Source organism: Cydia pomonella, chromosome 12 (assembly GCF_033807575.1).
Source record: "Cydia pomonella isolate Wapato2018A chromosome 12, ilCydPomo1, whole genome shotgun sequence".
NCBI lineage: Eukaryota > Metazoa > Arthropoda > Insecta > Lepidoptera > Tortricidae > Cydia > Cydia pomonella.
Genome location: NC_084714.1, coordinates 12,514,331 through 12,542,082, shown reverse-complemented (window position 1 = coordinate 12,542,082; position 27,752 = coordinate 12,514,331). Strand labels below are relative to the sequence as shown.

Genomic DNA, 27,752 nt, shown 5'->3' with positions numbered 1-27,752 from the left:
AACCGTATCAAAGGCCTTTTTTAGGTCGAGAAACACAGTCAAACATTTTTTCTTCATGTCTACTTTTTGTGTTAATTAAGTAGGAAGAGAAATGGCTGCATCTTCAGTGGATAGACCTTGTCTGAAGCCAAATTGATTAGAGGATAGTATATTATATTTATTGAGGTAATTCATTAAACGATTATTTATAAGTTTTTCTAAGATTTTTAACAAAACTGGAAGAACTGATATAGGTCTATAGTTTGAAATAAGGTCTCTGCTTGCTTGTATACAGGAGTGACAACTGCCTGTTTCAGGGAATCTGGAAATTCTCCTTGTTCAAAACATAGATCCACAAGGTGAGCAATTAAGGCAACCATGATAGCGCTCGTTACTTTAAGGAACTTAGTGGGTATATTATCCCGGAGAGGATGATATAGACTTCATTTGGATTAGTCTCGTAGAGGACAAATGAGTTGACATTGGTGATATTGACATTACAGTGACCACTGTTGTTGGAACTTGCTCGAGTATTGACACCGCGACGCAATGATTTTAACAAGTGATTTGCCGACACTAGATAAACAGTTATTAATATTGTTAACAGAAGAGACAGGGGAGTTTCCATTGCTCTCTAATAATACTGAGTTGTCGTTATTAGTTTGTTTCCTATGCGTTAGTTTATTTATTTCGTTCCATAGTTCTTTAGAATTCTGGCTCGCCTTCATAAGGTTATCTCTATCGTATTTCCGTTTTAATTTTTGAATTAGTGCATTACAAAAGTGTCTATAACGTCTATATGTAATTTTGAGGGTTATATTTTCAGCGTCGCAACGAAGTTTTAATTGCATTCTATTTCTATTCCTAATGCAGCGCAGTATTCAGAGTGTTATCCAAGGTTTTCTTATGCGATTGTTTCTCGGGATTATCGTGGTAATTGTACTAGCTGTAAGGCAGTTTTTCAATTTACATATAATGAGATCTGTTAGGAAATTTGGGTCCGTTTGATTATACAGGTCAGCTATGTTTTCTTTTAATAGGCAACTGATTGCGTTTTCAAAGTCAATGATAGTTTTTTGAGTAGATAATTGGGTATTACAGTTGCTTAAATTTAGTATGGTCACAGCATGGTCTGTGACTGTCGAGTCCAGGATTAAAACAGTTGTCTTAGAATGTATGGAGCTAGGTTTGATCATCACGTGGTCAAGGCACGATTTATCTCTTGTAGGTAGGGTATGCCCAGGTATATAGTATTCCGTGCATTCCGGTAATTATAATGCTTTTACATGTTTTTATGCGATCTAAATGTGAGTTTAGGGAAAGTATGAAGTTATCGGCGTTATTATTTGACGGTGAGCGATAAATGACAAATATCTTCTTGTCTTCAATCGTTATTTTTTAACATCAGGCATGTGTCAGTTTTATTTCAGTAACTTTAACCTGGAGGGATTTATTCACGTAGGCAATAACCCCATCGTTTTGATTTAAGGTGACAGTCCATTTCCAACTGCAGCTGCACTACCGTTGCGACATTACTGGTGCGTCATTACTGCAGCGGCCGACTGCTGCTGTTTGCGGCGTGCAGTCGCGGCAGCGTTCGTCAGTTGATTGTCAAAGTCAACGAGTTATGAATCATGTCACTGTCAGACGTATAAATAAAATTACTAATTTACTTAATTGTATACTTGTATTTTTTACGAGAAGAAGTAAGTGACGATAATGCTACATGGTACACGAAAACGAAGAACAGTTTGCCTTTCTGCAAGAGTCACAGTCAGTCGAAGATAGCAATTTAACTTCAAATTGAAGAAATACAACCAAATTACTCGAATTAAATGAATGCAGAGGAGAAATATTTCTTCACTTAAGGTAAGTTAACATTTTGAAATTATCTTCCACATCCTCTTGACTAAATGCGTGACCACCGCACATAGAAACCAGACGAGAGCAGGGCTCATGAGTCATGATGTTGTTGTTGATGTAGAAGTCTGCGGTAAACATCCCCTCAAAAAGCCAGATAGGCTCTTTTATCCCGGGTTTACTTTATTTCTGCAAAGGGATTCGTGGGTTTCGGAGATGGCGATGCGACACGTGAGAATAAATTCTCCAATGCAGTCGTTTAGTGTTAGCAAAATATTAAACCAATTTTACTTTCTTTAGGTACCTAACAGTGAAGAATACATGAATAAATTGATTTGTAAGAGCTATAATTGCGCAATTTACACTGAATACTGTCCAGTTTCCTATTTCAAACTAAGTAAAGCACAAATTTAAATTTTATAATCGCTTTTGTGTTGCTGGTGTCCATGGGCGACGGCACTCGGGGTCGTGGCAGATACAGTTTATGACTAAACCATATAAAACTTGACGGGCGATACAAGAAATCCTTTATGAAGAAAGCTAATTACGTCAGCCAAGTGGCTGATTGAAAGAAAATTTAATAAATGAATTGGAATAATAAATATTTTCCTCGTGTTGTTGTGATGAAAAATTTTTGTGTTGCACTCCGTAGCAAAGTTTGTTTAACCCTCATGCCTTGAAGCCCCCACAACTGTCAATACAATTTTACTTTTAAAACCGCTGTCGCTTTTCTCGTGGTTCAATTTTGTAATCTTTCTTACGTTTGAGTATCCATATGCTACCATGAGGTGTTAAACAACAACTTTGCCATCTGTACTATTAGGTACAACTTATTGCTTATACAACTTACTGATTACTTCTTTTGAATGGCTCAGGAATGGCTTTGAAATTACAAAGTGAGAAAGTGTCACGATATTATACACCGTGAGCTGGTAAAACCTGATAGATTTTAAAGTTGTATTCTTAATCGCATTTAGAGGCTAAAATATCCTACAAAGTTTTCTGTAATCTTTCAGAGATAAAGGCAATTCTTGCGAAAATTTGTTTCTGCAATAACTTTGTGAGAAACGCCTTTTTGGCTGCGGCGCTGCCTCTGTGACTAGGTTTAGACATACCTTCTGACAAACATTACTCAACTAAAAAGAACACTCGCAATTTAGGTCTATAGATGAATTAAGAAAATTTTACTTCTTCGTTGTAATGTTTTTTTTTTCGCCAATATGTAGAAAGAAATAACATGTACACCACACGTTATGCACACGCAGAAAATGGCTTTTTTATCGGCTTAAACAAAAAATACGAGTAGAACATTTTTTGCCAAATTTGACTAAAATTTTTTGCTCCTCAGGAATGCGTGCTTAAAATCTGTCGGGTTTTACCAACCCACGGTGTATATAATATGATATTACGACACTTTCACATTTTATCACACCAAATTCACTGTGCCACGGTATTGTCAGCGAGAATTCAGTAATTAATCCTGTTGAAAACGAGCATCACTGAAACTCCTAAGCAAGCCTCCAACTCCAGAAGTGATACATGCGCGTTGCCGACCTTTTAAAAAAACCTGTACACTTCTTTTTTGAAGAACCCATACTTTAGACCCTCAGAAAAACCTCGGCAGGGAGCTCATACTAAAGCCGGATCGCCCGCGGGAGGAAATTCCTCTTAAGCCGCACAGTGCGCGACCATTGTGGCCACTAAAAAATGTAATCTACTATGGTTTCGTAGTATCCTAACACAAATATAGAGGATACAGAGGAAGCTATTTCAGTCGAAACCTTTTACTCAGTCAGACTTTGGAAAAAGAGAGAAAGAGGAATGAGAGAGGAAATTGCATACGACCACTCCGGTCAGTCTTAGAATCATCATATAAATATTATGTTGTCACATTTTTATGGTGTTTATGCTGATGATTGTATGATGAATAACGGTTAGCATACCTATATCGATCTTATTCTAACACATAAATGCGTCCTGTAATTTAGTAGTAGTAATAGTAAAACTTTTTATTGTAATAAAATGAAAACAAAACAGGAAAAAAAAACACTCGTCATTAGTACAAAGGCGAACTAGTTTTCCAGTTTTTTCACTATTATCAGTCATGTAAATAATTTATATATACATAGATACATAGCTACTATCTACTTATTGCCTACCATGAAAAATTTTAATTTGAAAATCGTATATATATTTGCCTCTCTCTTATAGCTGTTCTCGGAAAACTACGAAAAAAGGAAAGAACAGTTTATTTAATGAATTTATCAGGAAACATAAAAAAAAAAAAACAATAAGAGCAAGGCCAAGATACAGAGGAACTACCGCGAAACACAGAAACTATCGGGGTTGTTTATCCGCCGGTGTAATGAACTCCTTAGAATGTAGTGGTTACATCCTCTTTGCTTAGAGCTACTAGTATCTGTGACCAAAGACATTTCTGTACGGGTGAAAGATTTGACGTGCAGTTGCGCTTCAATACACTAAAAATCGCCATGCTACGTGCAGTCGGTCTTGTCATCATTTTACTATGGAATTTGACAATAACACCGACGCATTCAGGCCGCTGCAGTACTGTCGGAGCAGTAGTGCAGCTGCGGTCAGAAATACGTTAAAATTACCATATTACGAGCAGTCGGTATTGTCATTGATTTTATTATGGAAATTGACAATAACACCAACGCGTTCAAGCCGCTGCAGTAATGTCGGAGCAGTAGTGCAGCTCCAGTCAGAAATGGACTGTCACCTTTAAGTGTTGAGTTGTGAAATGGAGTTGGAATATGTTTGGTAGTTACTTAAAGCGTTACGTTTACGTTTGGGAGTAAAATGTGCATATTGAACTCTTTGTAAAGTAAAAATAGTCATGAAATATTTTTACTTTACAAAAAAATTTGTACCAGCCTAATTAATAATGTTACAACGTGGTACGACGTGAAGTGGCTGGCTTACGGTCCGATTCAAAGAATGAGATACGATAACGATAAGTTCTGGTTTAGATAAGTTATCATTTAACAAAGCCAACCAATGTCACTTTGACCTTTGAAAAATCGTAGATAGATCTTATTGGCATCACAGCGAAATCGATGTCGTTTAGTTATCGATATTTTAAAGATCTTTCCAAGATCTTAAACGTGTCTTAATCATTCTTCAAAACGAGCCGTAATTCCTCATCTTAGTCTATAATCATATAAAACAAAGCAAATATCAAGACGTTTTTAAAAAAATACTTGCATAAACTGTAGTAATTAACTACTTAGAATAAATAAATTATATTTTGCTATGTATAATTTTAGTAAATAGAGGCTGATAATCCCACAGTCATACTCATCATTCAGTTTTGTGGAGCAATGACTATTTTGTGAGATTAACATGTATGGAGACTATGGAGTATTTTCCTTTACACAGACGAGTCAATGAAATTGTGGACGAATAAGTCAAATTAAGGCTTTAAATATTTAACTTAAAAAAAATTAAATGACCCATAACTAACTACACCCTACAGATTCATCCAGCTTTGAATTACGATTGGAATATTTTCTTGAAATTCTGAATTATAATGAAACGACGAGAATTCAAATAAGTCCGCACTCCGCAGTTTGTGCCCAGGAGGCGCGGAGGTGAGCCGCGAGGAATCCGCTAACAACAAAGAGAGCGCTTGCCCCGTCATATCCCGCTATGTGAATATTGAGAAATGCTCATAAATTCCTGCGCGAACTTTTCTGAGCTCCTGTCAAATACTGCACGTTATTGTCCCAAATTCACGTGAAGTATGATGAAATTGACCTGCAATTTGAGCGTAAGCCGATGAACTACACAAAGCTGAGTAGAGCTATAAGTCTCGCTATAAGTTCTGTTACAAAGTTAACTGTACGGAACAACCGTGAAATAAAATGGTAAGATCCTCGTGTCTTACTCGTAGGAGCTTTGTTGAAAGGGCCAATCTTATGTTATTATTCTCTTAATCTCATGTTGTGAAATAAATAATTGAGTAAGTAACTCATGGCGGGATTCCACCAATGTGCGGCACTGTGCGACACAAGCATATTCAGTACAAAAATGCTAGTACTTTTGTTTACTTATATATATATAACTATGATTTATTTAAATCATTATTTGGTTACAGCTATTGACATGTATGCTTTATTGTGTTGCGGTAATTTTCAACAGTTACATTCTTTTTATACATACATTGAAGCAAGTACCTCAGTGTAATGGTGCGGGGTGTGAGGTTCGGCAACGCGCATGTAACACCTCTGGAGCTGCAGGCGTTCATAGGCTACGGTGACCGCTTACCATAAGGCGGGGCCGTATGCTTGTTTGCCACCGACGTAGTATTAAAAATATAGTATACATACATTTCAATAATGTTCAATTCATAGTCGTTATGGACAAATAACTTTGTAACAGCGCTTATGGCTAGACCATGGACTTTGGACTACTCTGCAGAGCATTGTTGATATACGAAAGAACTTTGTTAAATGTAGAGATTGTCGAGTAAAAAAAGCTATAACAGAACCCTAAGATACATATATTAAGCACCTTTTAATCCAAACTAACATAAATTGAATGTAAAAATTACGGAAACGTTTTTTATTTAACAAAAGTTACGAGTTCATAGCAGTGGTTTACTCACGGAATGAATTAATCGCACTGCGATTCCAAAGAGACGCGTAAATAAGGGTTAGAGTAGTCAAATGTGAAACTTTATTCCATCTACTCATCTACTTTAACTTTCTACTCATCTACATTAACTTTCTACTCATCTACATCAACTTTCGGTTCAGATTTTACAACTATCACGATAAGAGCATGTGTTTCGCTTGTCGCCAGACACAAGAGGAACGTACTGTAAGAACAAGATTAATTATCGTGTGTCGATTTTAATAAAATACGCGTAAAACCGGTGATCTGATTAATATCCAAGAAAAAAATTATCACAAAAGACAATTAATAAAGCAAACCTCGTTGAAAATAAACATTTCATCGCGTTTTCATTTAATATTAATGATATTTAAATATATCAGAGCGCTGAGCGGTGCCACCCTGAGTATAAGCAAATGAATTGGAAACAACTGAAGAGAATTCCTTTATCACGGGAGATAATTTTGTTTCGGACAATAACGGAGTTTGGGCGGATCTAATTAACAATGCTCTTTGCGTTATAATTGTTACGTCGAGTTTCAGTTCGAATAAGCTTCAAAGACTTTGCAAACGGAAAATTCATGAAGTTTTGGAATTAGTGAGGAAATTCGGGATGTTATTAAAATATATTTTTATTTTTATTTTTCAGTATTCACGCTATATATAAATTATAAACTGAAGTAGAAGCTATATAAGTACTAAAGAAAAAGGCGAAGAAAGAGGCCTTGGTCAATTTTTCTTTAGTATATGATTGTTTTAATTTACTAATGTGACTAATTAAGACTGGCCCGACCCCCCAGTGGCGACCCTCAGTAGTGAAATTGTGTTTTCTAATAAATAATAATAATAAATAAACCTATAAATACTTTGGTATGTCACAGTCATTGGGTACCTATTGAGGACGAAGGCATTAGACGATCGGTGAAGGAGCACTTTTTTCAGTCGGCTCACAAAAGTACTTAACAGTCTTTTGTCAGGAGGCAACAAAGTGCGCGCCTTCAACACCTGGGTAATGTACTTACTCACATACTCCTTTGGCATACTAAGGTGGACTCAGACCGAGCTGGATGCCCTGGATCGGAGGGTTCGACTACTGCTCACCACACACCGTATGTTACATCCACGCTCGTCAGTTATGAGATTGTACATCCCACGGAAGTGTGGAGGTCGAGGCTTCCTAAACGCCAAAAATCTCCACAACCGCGAGGTGTGCAATCTCAGGACTTATTTCCTTGACACCGAGTGTGGGATGCATCGTGATGTGGTAGAAGTAGACAGGAATCTTACACCGCTCTCCTTGGCAAACGAGAACTGGCACAAACCTGTGGTACTAAGTACTGCGGACCGCAAAGCGGCATGAGAGAGTAAGGTGCTACACGGGCGGTTCTACTGGTTACGATTCGGGGACCTCTTCGGAGAAGCCGAGGGTTATGATGACGAACAACTATCGGAAATATATCCTGAAGGACGGTACGTCGGGCATGCCACAGTCCCGGAGAGTCACTTGGGCACATTATTTCTCTCTTGCCAACGGCGAGTACTTGCACAGACATAATCTCGTAGCCAGAATTATTCACCAGCAACTTGCTCTGCTATACGGTCTTGTGGACCGCGAAGTGCCGTACTACAAGTACTCACCTGCGCCAGTTCTCGAAAATGGTCGTGCCGCGCTCTATTAGGATCGATCTATCATCACCGACAGGACTATTGTAGCCAATAAGGCTGACATTGTTCTGATAGACCGATCGCAGCGTCGGACCATGCTCGTCGACGACACCATCCCACATGATGAGAATCTCGTGAAAGTCGAGAAGGACAAGTCCAGCAAGTACCTAGACTTGGCTCACGAGATAAGCGCCATGTGGGATGCTCGACGATCATTGTTCCGATAGTCGTGTCATCGAACGGTCTCATAGCGAAGAATCTCGACCAACACCTAGAGAGACTCTCGCTTGGTGGCTGGATCAAGGGTCAGATGCAGAAGACGGTAATCTTGGACACGGCGCGTATAGTACGTCGGTTCCTCTCTCTGCGGCCCTGACCCCCGGCAGCTTGGGCCCTGCCCCGCTGATGGCGGCAACCTAAGCTAGGTTTTTTATAATGTGTTTATATCTTTTGTACGTGTTTTAATATTTTACTTTTATATACATATTGTTGAGATAGAAAAGATAAATAAAGGAAATAATAATAATAATTCAGCCTATATACGTCTCACTGCTGGGCACAGGCCTCCTCTCATGCGTGAGAGGGGTCGGGTTATAGTCCCCACGCTAGCCCAATGCGGATTGGGGACTTCACATACAACTTTGAATTTCTTTGCAAATGTATGCAGGTTTCCTCACGATGTTTTCCTTCACCGAAAAGCTAGTGGTAAATATCAAATGATATTTCGTACATAACTTCTGAAAAACTCATTAGTACGAGCCAGGATTTGAACCCGAGACCTCAGGATTGAAAGTCGGACGTCATATCCACTCGGCGTCCACCGTTTTCTAATAAATCAATTAATTTCTTTATTAATCAGTATTAAATTAATATTGCTGTCTTTGTGTATAGTTGTATTTTGCTTATTTTTTTTGCCTTATCAACTAAACGGTAACGATCAAAAATTGGAGAATAAGTAGGGCAACAATATTAAAACTCTGATTTATATAGAAATTAATTGGTCTATTAGAAAACACAATTTCACTAATGACGGCGCCACTGGACGGTCGGCTAGTCTTAAAAGCATAAAACTTTAGAGTTAGTTCTTTCTTTTCTTTAACCAGCATCTAACTAAAAGAATAATTTTCAAAAATTATATCCGGATTACATATGTGGCTACATAACTATCAATTTTACATCGTAGCGCCGTAGCCGTAACCAAGTGAACATCTATATTATTAGGTAGTGCCCAAAGCCATTTATCAAGTTCAGAGCTAACTTTTACAACTGTTCTATTAATTTACCTTTGCAACTACGTTGTTACTATGTTTTTCTCATAATATTGGTCTCAAGAAAAGTACGATATCTTAAGAACATATTATTTTATTGTAATGAAACATATGTTAACAAAAGAGAGCGTGGGATAAGTTCAAGCAATTTACAACGCAACTTTCTCAGGCGGGATAACAAAGGGATTTCTTGTTGGGTTTGATTACTCTTAGGGTTTATATTTGAGAAAATATTTAATAAAAATCGGATAAGTAATTCCACGAAATTATTGATGTTGCAATTGCTTTTTTATGTAAACCGTAGCCTTATAAATATAAGTAAGTACATTATCTATAGATTCTGATTACTTCTATAATAGACAGTACACCTACTTGGTACGTATATATTTTTTTAAACCTTTCGTATATGGCCATGGGATCAAACCTCGGCTGTGCCCTATTAAAAAAAAAAAAACATATTTTATGGAGGCGGCAAACTTTGTGTGACTTAATAGCCGCTTTTAATTTGTGTTACATAATATGAAGGAAGATTGTATACATCACCGTATGTACTTATAAATGTGTGTGTTGGTTGTTGACATGACGCGTTACTTCATACCTTTGTCCTGCGCCGTAAGCAGGCTGGAGGAAAGTGTCTGCCGCAGCTTGCCGAAGGTGCCGGGCGCCTCGATCTGTCCCGGCACCGTGTTTGCCGTGTCCTCCGTCGCCACCATCTGCAATTACATAGTTTCCTTCATAAATGTTGTCTAAGCTCTGAATAATTCTAACTGCTTAATTCACATTTGTTAACGTAGTCATTAAATAGCGAACCTAGAGAATTCTACTCGTAATCAACCTACAGTTGCATTTGTTTTAGAGAGCTGGCATTCGAGGTGCATGCATATTTTATTTGAACTATGAGCTTTTTCGAAATCACATATTTAATAATTACGAACACTCGGCATTTATAGCACCTATTGTAATATTATGTCTAGCTTAATGCAATCGTAACTTTAAAAGTAGTACGAACATGTATCTTCTAAACAAACATTTGTACCGAAACAGCTGTAAAAAGCTCCATTGAAATTAAAAGTCACAATGCGCCAAAGAAAAGGCCGTGTCGCGAGAAGCGTCGCCGCGGAGCGATAAAACTCTTCATACAAAAATAACGACTCAGTAATACTATCGTAAATTTTATGGAGAGCAACAGATGGAGTCTGAAATACATCAGAAAGGGAAATCAATATTGCCGTCTCCCGAACTCCGCTGAGTACCGTTTGGCTGTTGGTTCGAGTCATCTCTACTCCACTCGCTCCATAATGTTGTTGTAAGGGCGTATCGCAAGTGTCGCAACACATATTGTTTTTCTTCTTCGCCGCCTCCATAAAGTAGATACACTATTATTAGCTACCTAATGCTGCATTCAATTTACCAATACCGAGATTAATGTCAAATTTATCGATTATCGTTCTCTAATTTGGTCTTAATTACTTGTGATAACTGTTATTTGTGAACAAATAAGAAAACCTGTTTAAACTTAAAAACAATATAGTAAAAACATGGCATAGACCCAGAAATAATGAAATCGCTATATTTTAAATATCAAAAAAGCTATATCTCAGAGCAGCGGAAGGAACCGTGTAAGCCTTGAACAAAGCTAACTCCAAGCGGACGTTGTACTCGTAAAAGGCGGCAAGTCGCGCCGCGGAAGGAAACTATAGCCGTTCCGAGGTAATGGGGGTCTCGGTACCTGCCGGTCCTAAAACCACTTACAAAATGAGATCTTATTTTATGTTATATTATTATATTTCGCCTGTTTGCTAAAATATATTCATAATAATGTTTCTTAGTAGCTTAATTTGTACTGTTTGTATACTCATTTCATCGTGATCAAGAGGTTATTTCTATTGCTATATATATGTATTATACAGTGTGTAAGTCCAATGCGGGCAATAAATTAAACCAGAAAATTCATTAGTGTAATTATTCATTAGAGGTTTTTTTAAAGTTACACTTAATTATGACTCCATAGTTAATGTTATTTAACTTTCAACAAGCAATTGCCTTCATAATATCATTTTAATCAGTCAGAACAACATGACAACAACAGTATAAATTACAAGGAAATTATGTATTCATATTCACTTATTATTTAATGTGTGTGATGTGATAATTGAATTCAATTTAAATTGTGACTAATGAAAGACCACTAAGTTTGGTACATTGTTTCAAATTACTCATACTCATACTCATAATCTTTATTGCATATCACATTGTATCTAAACCTATTACATAGAATTGTATACAACATGACACCCTGTAGAGCGCAGCAAACAGTTTATTCAAGAGGAGATCGAGTTTTTTGCACCAGATATTATATAATTATTATTTACTGTATCGGTACTTTATTAATTGCAATTATTGGTCGTTAAAAAAATCATTTATTGTAAAATAAGCTTTATTCATGAGATGATCTTTTAGTTTTTTAAAGGATTCATTGTCGGACTTCGTGTTATTTATTTCGTTACTGTCTTTGTTGAATATTTTTATCGCCATAGAGTTAGGACTATTTGAATGTAGTTTTGAGGGGATAACCTGCACCAGCTTATTTTGAAACCTGCTGGCGTAACGTCGGGGTATATCTGAATGTTTCGTATAAAATCGAGGGTATTTTTTTACTAACTTACATGTTAAATGTAAATTAATGTTAAAGTAAGTATTTTTAGGTCGTTTATTTTATTACAACTTTGATTTGACAATGTCAATCATTCAATACAATACTTATAAAATATTTGTTTTAAATGAAGGTAACTCTCAATACTGATCATAGGACCTGTTTTATCGAGGGTAACTCGGACAAATTCATTCAGCTTATCAACGGACTGCTAGCATGTAAATACGCTGCCTGAAGAAGTACGTTGACAAACATGGTTGCAGCTGGACAGTGCTCCGGCGCACGCAGCGGTTCGTGTTCGGAATGCGTTGAACGATATGTCCCAGGACAGATGGATCGTCGACGTCCAGGTCCGAAGAAGTACTGATAAACAAGATAACTGAAGTTTATTTCAAAAATTCACCTACATCACCAATCTTCACCACGTCATGGAGTCTACTAAACGACGTCGTGAACCCTGCTATGAAATGCAAGGAAGACACGTGGAGAATCGATACCCGAGACAAAACCGGCGAAATTAAACCTTTTGTTTGGTTGTGCTTTTAGCCTTATCGCCGCCACATCCATGAAGTAACAAAGTGTCATCAACGCCACGACAAAAATTGCCCGTATACAAACCTGACCAAAACCACGACTTAACGACGTATGAATATAAATTGCTAATTGAAGTCTGTAGTTTTTTTATGTATATTCAACTTAATCTTTGAAAGTATTATGATTGCCAATGGATAAAACGCAGCATACTTGGTTATTATGTTATATACCTACTTATAACAGTTATGACATAACGTGATATGAGTTTTTGAAAGTAACTGTCAACGAGCGTTTAACTCGTGTGTTGCAATACATTGCGGGCCGAATTATTTTGTATGGATACAATTTTATAGTAATTTTAAGCAAAAGTTATCTAAATATACTTCTTATATCCTATGCTAACCACCGTTAAGTGATTTGCCCATATTGGATTTACACACGTATAGTTGTCTGTTTTCAGCATACCAGTAAGCTTTTCTCCCTGTCGGTTGCTTTGTGGAAAAGACAGACATGAATACTCAATTCTGTTTATTTATTTGCAAGCTCAATGATGACCTATTCTTGGCGATTTAATTCAATATATAATTTTCTAATTTATTTCGATATGATGCTTTAAGAGGAAATGCGATCCTAGCGAAAAAAAAAACCATTTCGGGAAAAACGTTTTCCACTAACTAAATCTTAACAAATCACTTTGATTTTGATGTCTTTCGCTTCGATCGCTTATAGGTTTCGTAATACTTATTTTGTAGATTTGTGCAATAAATAAATGCAAGTGTTATTGTGCAAATTGAAATAAATAAATTCCTATGAATTTATCTTGTGTAACTTTAAGTGAAATTGTATATTGTGTGATAAGTAAATCATATAATATATTTCAATGATATATATGATTTACTCATCACACAATATACAATTGCCCTTATGCGTGTCACCAGTATCACACAAAAATCATAAAACACGCGTTTAAAATCGTGGTGGCAACACTTTATTTATTGACATAAACCTGCTGTTTTCTTTGACTTCACTTAACTGATTAAACTGACATTCAAGAGAATATTAAAGTAAAACAAAATGCTATCTTTGAAAAAGCTGTACAATAAAATATCAAATAATAACATGTGATTCAGAAACAAGATCTTGTCTTAAATTAATAGTAAATCGTTAGCGCAGCTACCATCGCATCGACAAAAATTATGCCAATTTATTTCACTGGCAAATAATAAGGGATAAAACATAAGCATCTTCATATTATACATCTGAAACTATCTACTCACTACGGAACATGCAATAAGACACAATAAGTATCAATAATTTCCACGCCGAACGTACGCCGGTCAAATGTATCGGCGGCGGCGCGGCGCACATGTCTACACAAACAACAAAATACTACAAGAACTTTAATTTTTTTGGCCTTGTGGGGGGGAAAGTTTTTGTTATGGGGAAGGATATAGAGTAGTTTTCAACCCCAAAATCACCCCCTAAGGGTGAAAAGGGGGAGGAAAACAGCGTAGGGAAAAAGGAGATGAAGTTTGTATGGGGAATCAGTAAAAAAAACAGATTGTATAAAAGATGCCCTCAGATACGTATTTCAGGATTTTTAAAAGTAAATCACACCCAACCCTTTTGTCATAAGCAACTTACAAAAATCCCATCAAACACATTTTCATGTAAAATGTTGCCAAGACGAAACCATAATCTCTTGTAGAGTCAAGCTTCTAACTCTACAAGCCCTAACTTCACAAACCTTAGTTGAAATATGTGACTTGGCCGTTTCGTTACTAAAAGAAGTGTTGTATAATAAAAAATAATGAATAGTGAATATATTTTTCACCTACGCCTATGTGACGGTAGCGAAATGGTAGAGTTTCAATCATAACGGCAAAGTCTATTTTATGATGCTTCGTAACAAATTGAGATCGAAAAAATAAATTGCAATAAAGAAACTAAGGATCGATGATGGTCCCCTTTTTAGGGTTCCGTAGCCAACTAGGCACCCTTATTGTTTCGCTATGTCCGTCTGTCCGTCCGTCCGCGGCCTTACTCCGTGATCGTTAGTGCTAGAAAGATGCAATTTTGCATGGGTACATAAATCATGCATGGCGACAGAACAGTAAAATAAATTCTTAAAATGAAAACGACAATCTTTTAATTAAAAAATGAAGTCCTTTTAAAATATTTAGATCGCAAATTAAGGTAATATGCACATTGAAAAAAATTATATTGACAATCATTGCTTAAGCTGTCTTTTTAATATATAATAGGATCCTTAAAAGTCATTGTGGTCGGATAAACGTTGAATCATAGAAAATTTAAGAGGAAAGGGGACGGCCGCTTCTTCATACAAACGTAGTCCCTATTTTCCTATTTGAGTATTGACATTATGGAAAATATATTTATGTCATTTGATGTACATTTACCATAGCTATTGTCCCTACGTCAGATTTTCTTTTGATTTTTTGAATATTGAAAACTATAGGAATGAAAATAGCGTTGGTAGGCCTGTCAGATGTTACGTATGCGCCACCACAGTCCGAAAATTTATTTCTTTTGCCAAAAACTGTAATTATTTCAACATTGCAAATTGAAATGGACAAGTATAAGTTTTAAATACACGGAAGTTTCAATTTAGGACGCAATATCGCCACATTTTCAAGTAGCTGCCAAAATATACAACACGCTGATTTCACGCCGGTCACGCCGCCACCGCCGATCAAATATCAGACGCCGCCGATGATTTAGCCATCGACGCCCACCTCTAGCAGTAAAGTATGAAGCCGATGGTCTTGAATTCAAATCCAGGTAAGGGCATTTATTCGTCTTATAGTGGAACTAAGTCCATTGTATAATAATGTCCTATTATAAAAAAATGGTTTTAAGCAAGATAGAGCGTGTAGTTTTAGATCTGTCTACTCTCATAGCAAAACCTACAAAATTTGACATTCAGTGACATTATGAATCAATGAAACGTAAGCGAAAATTTACATCATTTTTTTGCGTAAGTATGTTTACATCATTGTTGCCCCAGCAATGCTACAGCTGCATAGCTACTGCAGTCACCATCGGATGTCACATTTACGCACTTTAAATTAAAGACAGCAATAGACCAGTAATAATTGGTTCAAGTGTCACATAAAAGTAAATTTGATGACCGATTTGGCTTAGTCGGTAGTCATCCTGCCTATGAAGCCGATGGTCCTGAGTTCAAACCGGTAAAGGCAGTTGTTTGTGTGATGAGCACAGATATTGGTTCCTGAGTACCCACAACACAAGCCTTCTTGAGCTTACTGTGGGGCTTAGTCAATTTTTGTACGAGTAAGAAGGTCCTTTGATATTTATTTGATTTTTATTTATGATAAATACTCTATGTCAGACAAACCTCATTATTAACTCAAAGCTTTTGTTTCATAACATTGTTTCAAACTGAGGTATTTCCCAGACATCTCCTGACTGTCGTAGTTAGAGTCTCATGAATATTAGAGCTACAGATCAGGCTTTGCTGCCCTCTCGGGAGCGCGTACGCCACTCGCCAAGCGCGCTGCCCACTCCCCTGGTGTTATTGAATTTGCCACCAAGCGTTCGTGACTTTCCCTACGGTTAAATTATAAATCAAATTTGCATTCGCGCGTGGCTTTGCCTTTAGAAAGAGTTGCTTACAGTTTCTGGAAGGGGTCGAAAATAAAACACAAACGACAGTTTTATTTAATCTCTCAACGATGTACATGCACATGTACATAGTACATGTACATAATTATGTATATGTAATTATGAACATATACATGTATGTATATGTGTCGTGACCTCGACCCATTCGTAAACGCCTTATAAAGCGGAGTCTCTGTAGTTACGTACCAAATCAACTACTCAATGTACCTACCTACCTACAAGTGTCAAGTACCTACCTACTCCGACTTCGATTAAAATATTGAAAAGTGGAAAAAAAACACTGTCCCTATAGGGGATCTTTTTATTTAAACACGCTTTTAATTCCAAGTTCTACTCGTCAAAGAAAATAGGTTGTAAAGGCAACAGCAACAGCACAAATAACTAGCACAATATATGTAAGTATAATCTAAAAAAAAACATTTTAACAAAACCCTGTTGCATCGATGAGGCAACCAGATCACTATTTGTATAAAACTTTTTAAAATTTATTCCATGTAGAGAATCCTGTCTAATATTTAGGTTCTCTTTTCCCAGACGCGTAGCTATATAATGAAGTCTTGTTATCCTCATAGCCCTCCGACCACAAAGTTTGGGATAAGTAATCAAAGTTTTAAAAACACATCAAAGTTATTGCTACCTGTGCCGAAGATATTACGGTCCTAGTCTGCGTTGGTAACGGCAGATTTATAAGATAAAGTAGGTCATGAACAGGCGGTGTTCATGACCCGCTAGAGCTGCGGGCCCGGTTCGGGGAGGGGGTCACGGCCCTGGTTGACCCACTTGTTGCCTGCCGCTATTTACATTACAACTCTAATTGCTGACGACATATGGCTCGAGAATCGTCCGCATCCTTTACTTTCACCTAAACGATCGTCATGTCCCAACGGCTTTTCCTTTTACAAGAAATTAACATTTGTCAACAATGTCAACATGGATGACAAAACATCGATTTCCTAAGCTTTGTACACAAATTGTGGCTGAATCTCAAATTGGGTTACGTTTTGTTTTGGCAACTCAACACGGCATTGTTATAAGCTGACCTGCTTTGTGGCTGAACTCAAAACGCTATCAGGCTTAATGACACTAAAGCTCCGTCATTAAGCCCACCGTTACATTTCTGCCAATCTGTGAGACGACACGAAAGATATAAACGAGATAGGTTTCGTTACAAAATCTTATGTCAGTATAAACAGTATCTATTTATCTACTAGTGTTCTCCTAAATCCTACATCATAGGTACATAAGTACTCTTGTCCAAGAATCTTTTTTTTTTATTTAAGCTGAAATCATTAGAATGCATCGCTTGCATCCACAATGCAGACTGACACTGGAATTTTCGTAATAGTCCCTAGGTATTTTCATTAGATGCTTTTTAATCTGATTCGATGCTATGAAGCAACGATGTTATTTTACTTACCGCATTTTATTTCCTTAGCGCTGGGAAGGACCACAATAGACATTTGAGGGTATCACGTGGCTTCGACGCGGCCGCGCGGGGGAGGAACAACAATGGAATGTAATTACGCGTCCCCGACATACGACCCGATTGCTCTTCTAAGCTATTTTCAGCATCCACCTAAACTCTATTCCGTTTACAATGTAACATAAGAAAAATGTCGACGTTGGCGTCGGATGACCCGAGATAATAACCGCTACAGAAAGCACATATAACTTTCGACTTATTAATACTTACCTATGTACCAGACTACATTAAGTAGGTAAAATTGTGACAACGTCTTGGCATTCAATCATCAAATATGTAGTAGTAGGTACGTCTTAAAATTGAAATAAAATTAACACGTTGGACATCATTAGATAGGTCTTTAAAAATTATATTAAGGGTGCTAAAAGGTTTTCTTAAAGTAAATACTTTTGAAAATAATCGCTCCGAAAGCCAAAAATAGTGCGTCCCCTCTAACTTTTGAACCAGGAGAGTAAAAATGTTTAAAAAATGTGTAAAGCTAATTAAACAAATTTCAGGAAAATTATTTTGAATGAGATCGGTAAAGCCATTTAAGAGTTATTTAATTTAAAAAACCTGAACTTCTTATTAAAATGACGTAATTGCCACGAATATACGCTTTTTTGGTTGCACGTATGCGTGGTCCGACACGGACTAAGCCGGTTTTTTCAGTACGGATGTGCACAAAAAGAGGTACAGTCAAAATAATCAAAATTAAACAGTTCTATAATGTAACGCAAAAAAGGAAATTTTTCAGCGTTATGGCACGTTAAATTTTGCCGACGCTCGTCGTTTAACTGGCCAGCTTTGCTAATAAGTTGTTTGCTGGCCACATAAGGGCTTGTGCACAAATCACGCGGGGTGTATTCGGCTACTTTTGGCCGAGAGCCGAGACCAAGATCTCGGCTCGATTTTTGGCCTAGAATACCGAGACCGAGATCTCAGTCTGACCTTACCTGAAACGTGTCCGTTCAGGAGCTAGTATTTAGTACTTTCCATGCCTTCTCGTTATAAATTCGCTCGACCACCCAAAGTTTGCATGACGTTTCACATTACCTATGCTCTAAACATGATTTTGTACTCATATTCGTAATTGTATATCTAAATACCTATCGAGTATAGGTGAATGAAAGGAGATCGTGAAAAGAAACATTAAGTTGCTGATGTTAATTTTATTTCTTCGTCTTCTACGTTCTTATTACAAAATTCCTTATCTTTCTGGAACGAGGAAATGCTCAAAAAGCGTTAACGGTCGGAGCGAACGCTACAATTTCTGTGACATTCGTTAAGTGAAAGAGTAAGATTAAAGATTCAAGTAGGTACCTAGGTATTTTCGCTCTGCAGAAATTCGTTTTAAAAGGGTTTTTTAGGCCAGGTACCTATTTCGAGCTTAACACGCTGTCGAGATATTGTTGAAGGGGGGACACAACCTTGCAGGTTTTGTTCGTAGCGTGCTTCGGATGCACAAAGGGGAGACTTGACAAAACCACGAAGGCCCATTATTCCGCTATGACATGACTGTGCAGCTAAGTGCTGGTGTAATAACGCCGAATTAGCTGGCACATTGTACAGTGTATTTGTAATGTAAGATTTCAGAATAAAGATAAGATACAATTCATTTGGTCGCATAACAACTTTTGTCATATTTTTAATTGTCATAACACTTTATGCATAAAATTGTAAGTAAAAAAATCTTTAGTCAGAATTATTCTTGAGCATACCTGGGTTTTTGTCATAAATGAGTTATGTCATAATTTTTATAGTAATTTATTTAATTCGCATAAAATTTTTGTTAGGTTTGTTAGGTATGCACAAAAAATATATGACAACTGCTATGTATGTAATCAAATATTACGGCTAAAAATGTATGACACAATATGACTTTTAAGGCACAAAAAAACTGTTTGCGTTCAGCACTTAGAATATCACGTTTGGAAAGCTGTCAACCGCATTTCATTAGACTGAACATTTTAACTTTACCTTGTCTCTATATTTATGAAACAGTGATGTTAGTTAAAAACAACATTAACACTTACCATCAGGTGAGATCGTGGTCAAACGCTTGCCTATCGTTATTTAAAAAAAAAAAAAATTAACCAATTTTCTACTATTAATAGTGCTCGGCGATGTAACAAAATATATTCACAATCATTTAAAACAGCTCTTCTTACTAAAAGTTTTTTCGGCACTGCACCTAAATTATATAATAAACTGCCAAAAGATATAGTCAAACTGGAAGGCATTTTAGAATTTCAAAAAAGCTTATTTAGATTTTTAGTAAGGAAAGCTTACTATTCACTCACTTCAAAGCCAAAACATAAAGATATCTAATATTAAATGTTAATATTTGTTCCTTTTTTATTGTGGCACTGTGGAACGTACCTCGTTACAATTTATAAATTGTATATACAGATGTCAATCACAATGAACAAATCAACTCCCAGATTGGCCAGAATGAATGAATGAATGATCGTTTATTTGCGTTAAACAAAGTTATTATTAAAGTTAGTATTTGCGTTAGAGTTGATCATCGTTTATTTTTTCATTGTGATTGACATCTGTGTATACAAGGTGCTCGTGAGCATTGCGAGAGATTTTAACGGTGCAATCCTGATGGCAACAGAAGCAAAAATGTTATACGACTTTTTGTGAAATTCGACAATTTTTTATTTTGTTTTTTCCCCTTTTTTTGAACACTCCTGTACATAAAACATAATTTTTATTGATAAACACATAAGCTAAAATTAACTAAAAAGTATTTTTTTATTTGGGGGTACCTCTCGAATACATTTTTTTAATTTTTCGATGTCAATCAATAGGTATGTCAGCCAGACTAGACCTCAAAGTGGCAATACCGCAGTCAAAAATGTGTTTTGTACCGACTTATGGCGAAAGAATGATTTCGAAAAACATTTAATTATCTCTGAAATTAGGCCTAATCCAGAAAATTTTATATGACATTTTAGTTTCTAAATATTACCAGGAATGCTAGTTAAAATGTCTCGCAATGCTCACGGGCACCTTGTACAATTTATATACTTACCTAATATTGATACGTTTTTAGATAGGCAAGTCGATAGAACTCTAGTTCTGTGGATACCCCCCGGTACTGACTAAAATAACCGACTTGGTTTACCATAGGTACATCTCAAAACTTTTGTAGTAGAAGATAGAAAAACTGCGTTGCGAGACTTACATTTTTTTAGTTATTTTATTGAAAGTTGTTTCTTTGGAGATATTTTGGTTTGATTGAGTGTTTTTAACTGATCCGCTTGCATGAGACTATTTTTAGGGTTCCGTAGTCAACTAGGAACCCTTTTAGTTTCGCCATGTCCGTCTGTCTGTCTGTCTGTCCGAGGCTTTGCTCCGTGGCCGTTAGTGCCAGAAAAATGAAATTTGGCATGGACATATAAATCAATAAAGCCGACAAAGTTGTACAATAAAATCTAAAAAATTAATTTTTTTTGGGGTACCTCCCCTACACGTAAAGTGGGGGTGATTTTTTTTTGCCTCAACCCTACAGTGTGGGGTATCGTTAGAAAGGTCTTTCAAAACTAATACGGGCCTTCAACAAACATTTTTTGATAAAGTGAATATATTCGGAGATAATCGCTCTGGAAGAAAAAAAAAATGTGTGTCCCCCCCCCCCCTCTAACTTTTGAACCATGGGCCCAAAAAATATGAAAAAAATCGTGGAAGTAAAGCTTAAGAAAGACATTAAATGAAAACTATAGTGGACATGATCAGTTTAGCTGTTTTTGAGTTTTCGCAAAAAGTTTCCCCTTCATAGTAAAAAGACGTACATCCACAGTTAAAGGTTATTACGACATTAAATGGGTTGTTAAAGTTATTATACTCTAAGCTCTAGTTTAGCTTATTGTGACGGAAGAGTAACAACGGAACCCTACACTGAGCATGGCCCGACATGCTCTTGGCCGATTTATTTAAGCAAATATTCGGTGTGACTTGGATATACAGGAAGTAAGAAATGACAAGTAATTTAAACATCCTTAAAAACCATTCCTTCGAGCGGTGGTTTCATTTAGGAGCTCCATGGATGGTACAATTTTGTGGTAAGGTTTTCAAGCTTTTGTAGGCCAAACACCAACTATACTTACCTAAAAACAATTTTTATTTATAATATTTATTTATTTATTATTTATATAAACAAACACGATTGGTACCTATTTACTATAAAAACATTATCTTCATTTGTGAAACCTTTGTGGAATTTTACAATATTACAGTGCATCCTGCGCAATGATGCAAATTGAAAAACTTCCGGTAGAAGTTTAAAGCGAACAGAATTAATTACTGGGTAGTCAAGCATAGCTACGAAAATCGTAGTTCTTATATCACAGACACAAGGACTATTATTGTTGAATTCGAGTGCATATTTTTGTGGTAGTTACGCAGTAAGGCAGTTTATTTGCTGAGTCTCGGAGCCGTACACACGGCCGCTACAAAGTTTGGGATTAGCTATTCATGGGATAATGGGCCTCATTACTTATGCTTCGTCAACGGCATTAAATAATTACTTTAAAATGTTATGCAAATTTCTCACTGCCGCCAGCAAGCGTTTATTAGTAGCGTGATATATTTTAAAAGGGCATTTTCAGGATATTATTATGTGTTAATAAAAAAACAAACATCCGCACCTAGGTATAGTCAGCGCAAGGTAAGAACCAATATTTGACAGACTAATTCATAAATTGACCCTTACGAGTATTTATGAAGTTAAGACCTACGGTTGAACTGATAACCCTAACTTCATATGTATATAAGTATAATAATCCATAACTATTTTAGTATTGATTCTTACATTACGTTATAGTAGGTAGTTCGCCTTCGCAAAAAAATTGGTTTCATGTTTATATACAACTGTTGTTCGAAATTTAACTTATGTGAGACATATTCTAAAATATTTAAAATAGTCAGTCACTCGACTTTTTTTGTCGCTATTGGTGTAACCGTGATATTTAAATATTTTACAATTGTTGTTGTGTGTGTCTCTTCACTTTGCAATTAGCTATGACTGCATGATTTTTTTGGTAGATGTCAATCGATTCTACTTCCCGTGAATCATCATTCAAACCTTCTTCTTCTAAGCTTTTTTTCCCATACATACATGGTATTACCACGGAAGTATCATCTGCAAATAATACTGTAGGAAAATCTACGGCTTTAGGCAAATCATTTATGTAAAATGAAAATAATAATGGGCCCAAGACACTGCCCTGTGGCACGCCAAAGTTATTTTCTCTGCAGTTGGATTTATAGGTGTTTAAAGATTTGTTTTCCTTCCTAACAATTTCTGTATACTGCGTTCTGTGACTTAAGTATGACTCCAACCAGCGAAGCACATTTCCTCGCACTCCATAGTGCTCAAGCTTTGTCAAAAGTCTCTGATGAGCAACCAAGTCAAATGCCCTACTATTATTGAACTGACTGACACAGTACCTATATAATTTTCAGTCTATGCCATTAAATTGTATATAATAGTTCCTTTCTACACAACAGTTAAACATTTTCTATGTTATCGGTGTATTTGATAAAGGTTGATGTATTAATTAGCCACAGTTAGGCGGGTGCGGGGGCAATTCGGCTTGTAACGTATGTTTAATGGGAAACGTCGCTCGAAGACATGTTTACATGTCGTAATGCGTGGGCGGTTACCGGCCATAAGCAATAAGCAAGCTGTGCCTACCTCGACATTGTATTGATATATTTAGGTATAAATCGTTACCAATCAATGACGTTCTCAAGCAGAACGTTACGTGAGGCATAAACACATAAAATCGAGATTATACACACTCGATCCTTGAGTTTCACCCAGAATTTAATGTGGTTCATTCCAAAGCTTTTATCCCGAAACGATCGTCTCACCTTAGGATGAATTAGCATTTAAAAAGAGAAACGCCATAAAACATTTCTTTAGCAGACGTTCCGTTCGCTTGCGCCGCTTTGTTTTCATTGAACGCCGTGAGAAGAGTGAAATTGGTTTAATAAGGTTCTTTAAAGCTTTGAATAAACATTTCTTTCAGTATTTAAGCTTCGCTACTTCCAGGCTAAATGAACTGTATTTCATGTTATTTTTTCATGTTTGTACTAGGTTTAAGTAAATAAAAGTACGTATGTATTATTATTATTTAGTTTTAGAAAGGCAGCTGATGCTGGTACGTCTAAATCAGAGTTCACTTACCATGATTTCACTATTTGGATAGTTTGTCAAGATTGTTTTTAAATTGATTCACACTACAAGAGTTCACCACTTCAGAGGGTAATTTGTTCCAGGCATTTACTATTCGGTTTGCAACAAAGTTTTTGCTGATATTTGTTTTATGCTTTGTTGTTACTATTTAAGATATAGTTATAGTGTACTCTTGTGCGCGTGTTTGGATTTCGAATGAAGAGGTCGCTTAGTTCTGGACAGTCGTAGTATATCCGTGAATTATTTTGAACATCTCGATGAAGTCGCCACGTTCACGCCTTTTTAGGGTTCCGTCTGTCTGTCTGTCCGATTATGTCACAGCCACTTTTTTCCGAAACTATAAGAGCTATACTGTTCAAACTAAGTAAGTGGATGTATGCTATGAACCGCATTAAGATTTTCACACAAAAATAGAAACAAAACAATAAATTTTGGGGGTTCCCCATACTTAGAACTGAAACTCAAAAAATCTTTTTTCATCAAACCCATACGTGTGGGGTATCTATGAATAGGTCTTTCAAAATTATATTGAGGTTTCTAATATCATTTCTTTCTAAAATGAATAGTTTGTGCGAGAGACACTTCCAAACTGGTAAAATGTGTGCCCCCCCCCCCCCCCCCCCCGTTTTTTTTTTTCATGAAACCCATACGTGTGGGGTATCTACGGATAGGTCTTCAAAAATGATATTGAGGTTTCTAATATCATTTTTTTCTAAACTAAATAGTTTGCGCGAGAGACACTTCCAAAGTGGTAAAATGTTGAACGAGATCTAGTAAGTAGATTTTTTTTAATACGTCATAAATGGTACGGAACCCTTCATGCGCCAGTCCGACTCACACTTGGCCGCTTTTTTGTAGTGTTGTCAGGCCCAGCTTGACTAATCTTTCCTCATACTCGTACGAAAGTGACTTTAGCTGCGCGGGAATCTTAGTAAATCTACGCTGCACACGCTCGATCATTTTTGAAGTATGGATTCCATATCTGAAAACCATATTCCAGAATTGGTCTTATGTAGGTCTTACATATTTTTAGCATCGTTTTGGTGGTGAGAATACGAAAAGCTCTTCTAATTACGTAGACTATAGAGTTAGCCTTATCATTTTTTTTTCAAATATGGGGTTCCCACTCGAGATCGTTGGATATAATAACTCTTAACAGGTCTTGATGGGTCGTGGCTCCTGCTAATTGTACATACATTGTTTAAAGTGTAGGGCAACTTTGGGTTTTTCTTGTGCATGTGGAGGACTCTGCATTTTGATTCGTTGAGGTTTATAAGCCAGTCTAGGCACCAGTCCCTAATTCGGTTCAGATCTGACTATAGTTTGCTGTGGTGTATCACAGGGTTTACAAACAGCTTGGAGTCATCAAACAAGCTGAAGTTGGATTCAATGGTGGTTTGTAAGTCGGTAACATATATGCTGAACATGGTGATTGAGATGACCGATCCCTGTGGGACGCCGCTCCAGACGTCAAATTCGTCAGAAACACTGTCAAGCGATTCGCACTCTAAATTTTCTGTCTTTTAGAAACGATTCTATCCATTGTAGAAGCTTTCCTCTTATGCCAAAGTGCTCAAGTTTGGTCAGGAGTCTACGATGAGGCATTCTGTCAAAAGCTTTTTCATACCTTTTTTTGCTTTTTTTTATTACCTATAAAAAAATGTTTTGGCATGGTATCTACAATAAAACCAATATTTTTCTTCTCAGGGGCAGATACCTATCTCGTGACCTCGTGAAGTCTTAAAAACGGGGTTATTTTATTTTTAAAATCCCTTACATGCCTCTTCTTTGCGCGTAGAAAAAACCGGCCATTTGCATGTCGGGCCATGCTCAGTGTAGGGTTCTGTAGTTACCTGTCCGGTCACAATAGGTAGGCCTCGAACGGGGGCTATTAGTAAATATCATATACATCACAAACTAAGGCGATTAGCAGACAGGATCCGATTCGACTTGCGAGCGGGATGTCGCTATAATACGCGCATAGCGTTGTCTCGCTCAAACATCGGAGCGACGTGCGAATCGTATTCACTGTACGTGCTAAACGCCTATAGTGAGTATTTTCGCAGCACTTTGTACGCTAGGAAGGACTTTTGCGACGACCCATGGTTCAAACGTTGGAGGGTACACATATTTTTTCTCTTTCGCGGCGATTATTTACGAAAATATTTACTTAATAGAAAAATGGTAGAGGAAGATCCATGTTTGTTTTGAAAGACAACGGCACCCCGCACTAGGGTTGAAATTTTGATAAAGTTAAAGTAAACAATCGGCCAAGAGCATGTCGGACCATGCTTAGTGTAGGGTTTCGTAGAGACCATTCTCTCAGAACAGGCCAAACGGGGGCTAGTATTAAATATCATGTACATTACAAGCATAAGGAACTAAGGGAAGGGAAGATTTTTTACAATAACTCAAAAACGGCTAGACTGATCATGTTCGCTATAGTTTTTATTGAAAGTAATTATTAAGCTTTTGTTTCACGGTTTCTTTTCATATTTCTTGGACCCATGGTTCAAAAGTTTATTTTGAAAATATTATCCTTATAAAAAAAAGTTTTTTGGAAACCCTTATTCGTTTTGAAAAACCTATCCAACGATACTCGAAAATGAAAGCGATTTTTTTATTTCTTATATTTTATTACCATTCTGTCGCCATGCATGATTCATGTATTCCTGCCAAATTACAGGTTTCTACTGGTACTAACTATCACGGGACAAAGCCGCGGACGGACGGACAGACGGACATGGCGAAAATATAAGGGCTTCTAGTTGACTAGGAATACGAAACCCTAAAAAACGGATTGACGGACATGGTGAAACTAAAGTCCTAGTTTACTGTACGGACCCTAAAATATGCTGGGGCTTACAGTGACTCCTCTCGCAAAATATCCTTGTATCTCTTCTACAATTCCTTGTATCTATCTAAAAGTCTCTATCGCGAAACGTTCTATTTATGTATCTAAAAATCTATATCGCAAATTTATGTATGTCGGGAAAAAAAACGTGCGAACATGGCGTGTTACGGTGTGGCAATAATCTATTTAGAATACCCATTTTGATAGCAACGGGAAAGTTGAATGTAGGCAGTCTGAAAGACTTGCGTTAAATATGCAGGCTTCGATAAACTGCACCTTTTTGCAAGCTGCCCCGCTAATAGACCCGTCAAAGCGAGCGGCCGCGCGGCCTTTCAGCCTCGTTGCTGCCATCCAACCCCCCTGTTTCCTTCCACCCTTCCTCAAGGGAGGCGAAAAACTTTTAAAAAGATGTAGATCTACAAAAAGTACAGTGGACTCACTCCGTCGTTTATTTAAAGATTGTTTGGCACTGAGTTTTAGATTTGTCTAAATATTATTATTTTAGAATGTTATTCACTTGTCAGTGTAAATGCCTTCAAGTCACCCAGGCGATTCGAAGTAATATCAGGGCAATTATCATAGCTTTTCAGCTATCACGAAAAGTTTACCTATTTCATAACATTATTTCAACGCGCTCTTTATTTACTAACATTTGTATTTACTTGCCAAAGTATCCTTCTGCAATAATATTCGTGGATATAATTGTCCAAGTACCGACCCTATGGGACCCTAATAATAATTAGGAACTTATTATTTACGTCCCGTAGATCACGATCAAATTACCTTTAATATTTTATAAAAGCTGAAGAATGTAATACGAACGCTTTTTAGCGTTAAACCCGGTTCTAGTCTGCTTCTACTTTAAAGCTGTTTATGTACAATCAGCTGCAAAGATAGTTGACCGCCCCCTGTATACCACAAACAGTCTTTGCAGGGGGGCGGTATCTCTACTTATTGTACTA

At 36.8% G+C, this 27,752-nt stretch overlaps 1 protein-coding gene across 4 annotated transcripts in view; it reads right to left on the bottom strand.

Annotated features, from left to right (window-relative positions):
- LOC133523605 (regulating synaptic membrane exocytosis protein 1) overlaps positions 1-27,752 on the bottom strand; it is a 244,393-nt gene that overhangs the window by 83,717 nt on the left and 132,924 nt on the right. For all 4 annotated transcript variants that reach the window (XM_061859274.1, XM_061859276.1, XM_061859275.1 and 1 more), the window contains exon 4: positions 10,009-10,123. In XM_061859274.1, the coding sequence (XP_061715258.1) occupies positions 10,009-10,123 (115 nt within the window). The remainder of the gene's footprint in view (positions 1-10,008; positions 10,124-27,752) is intronic.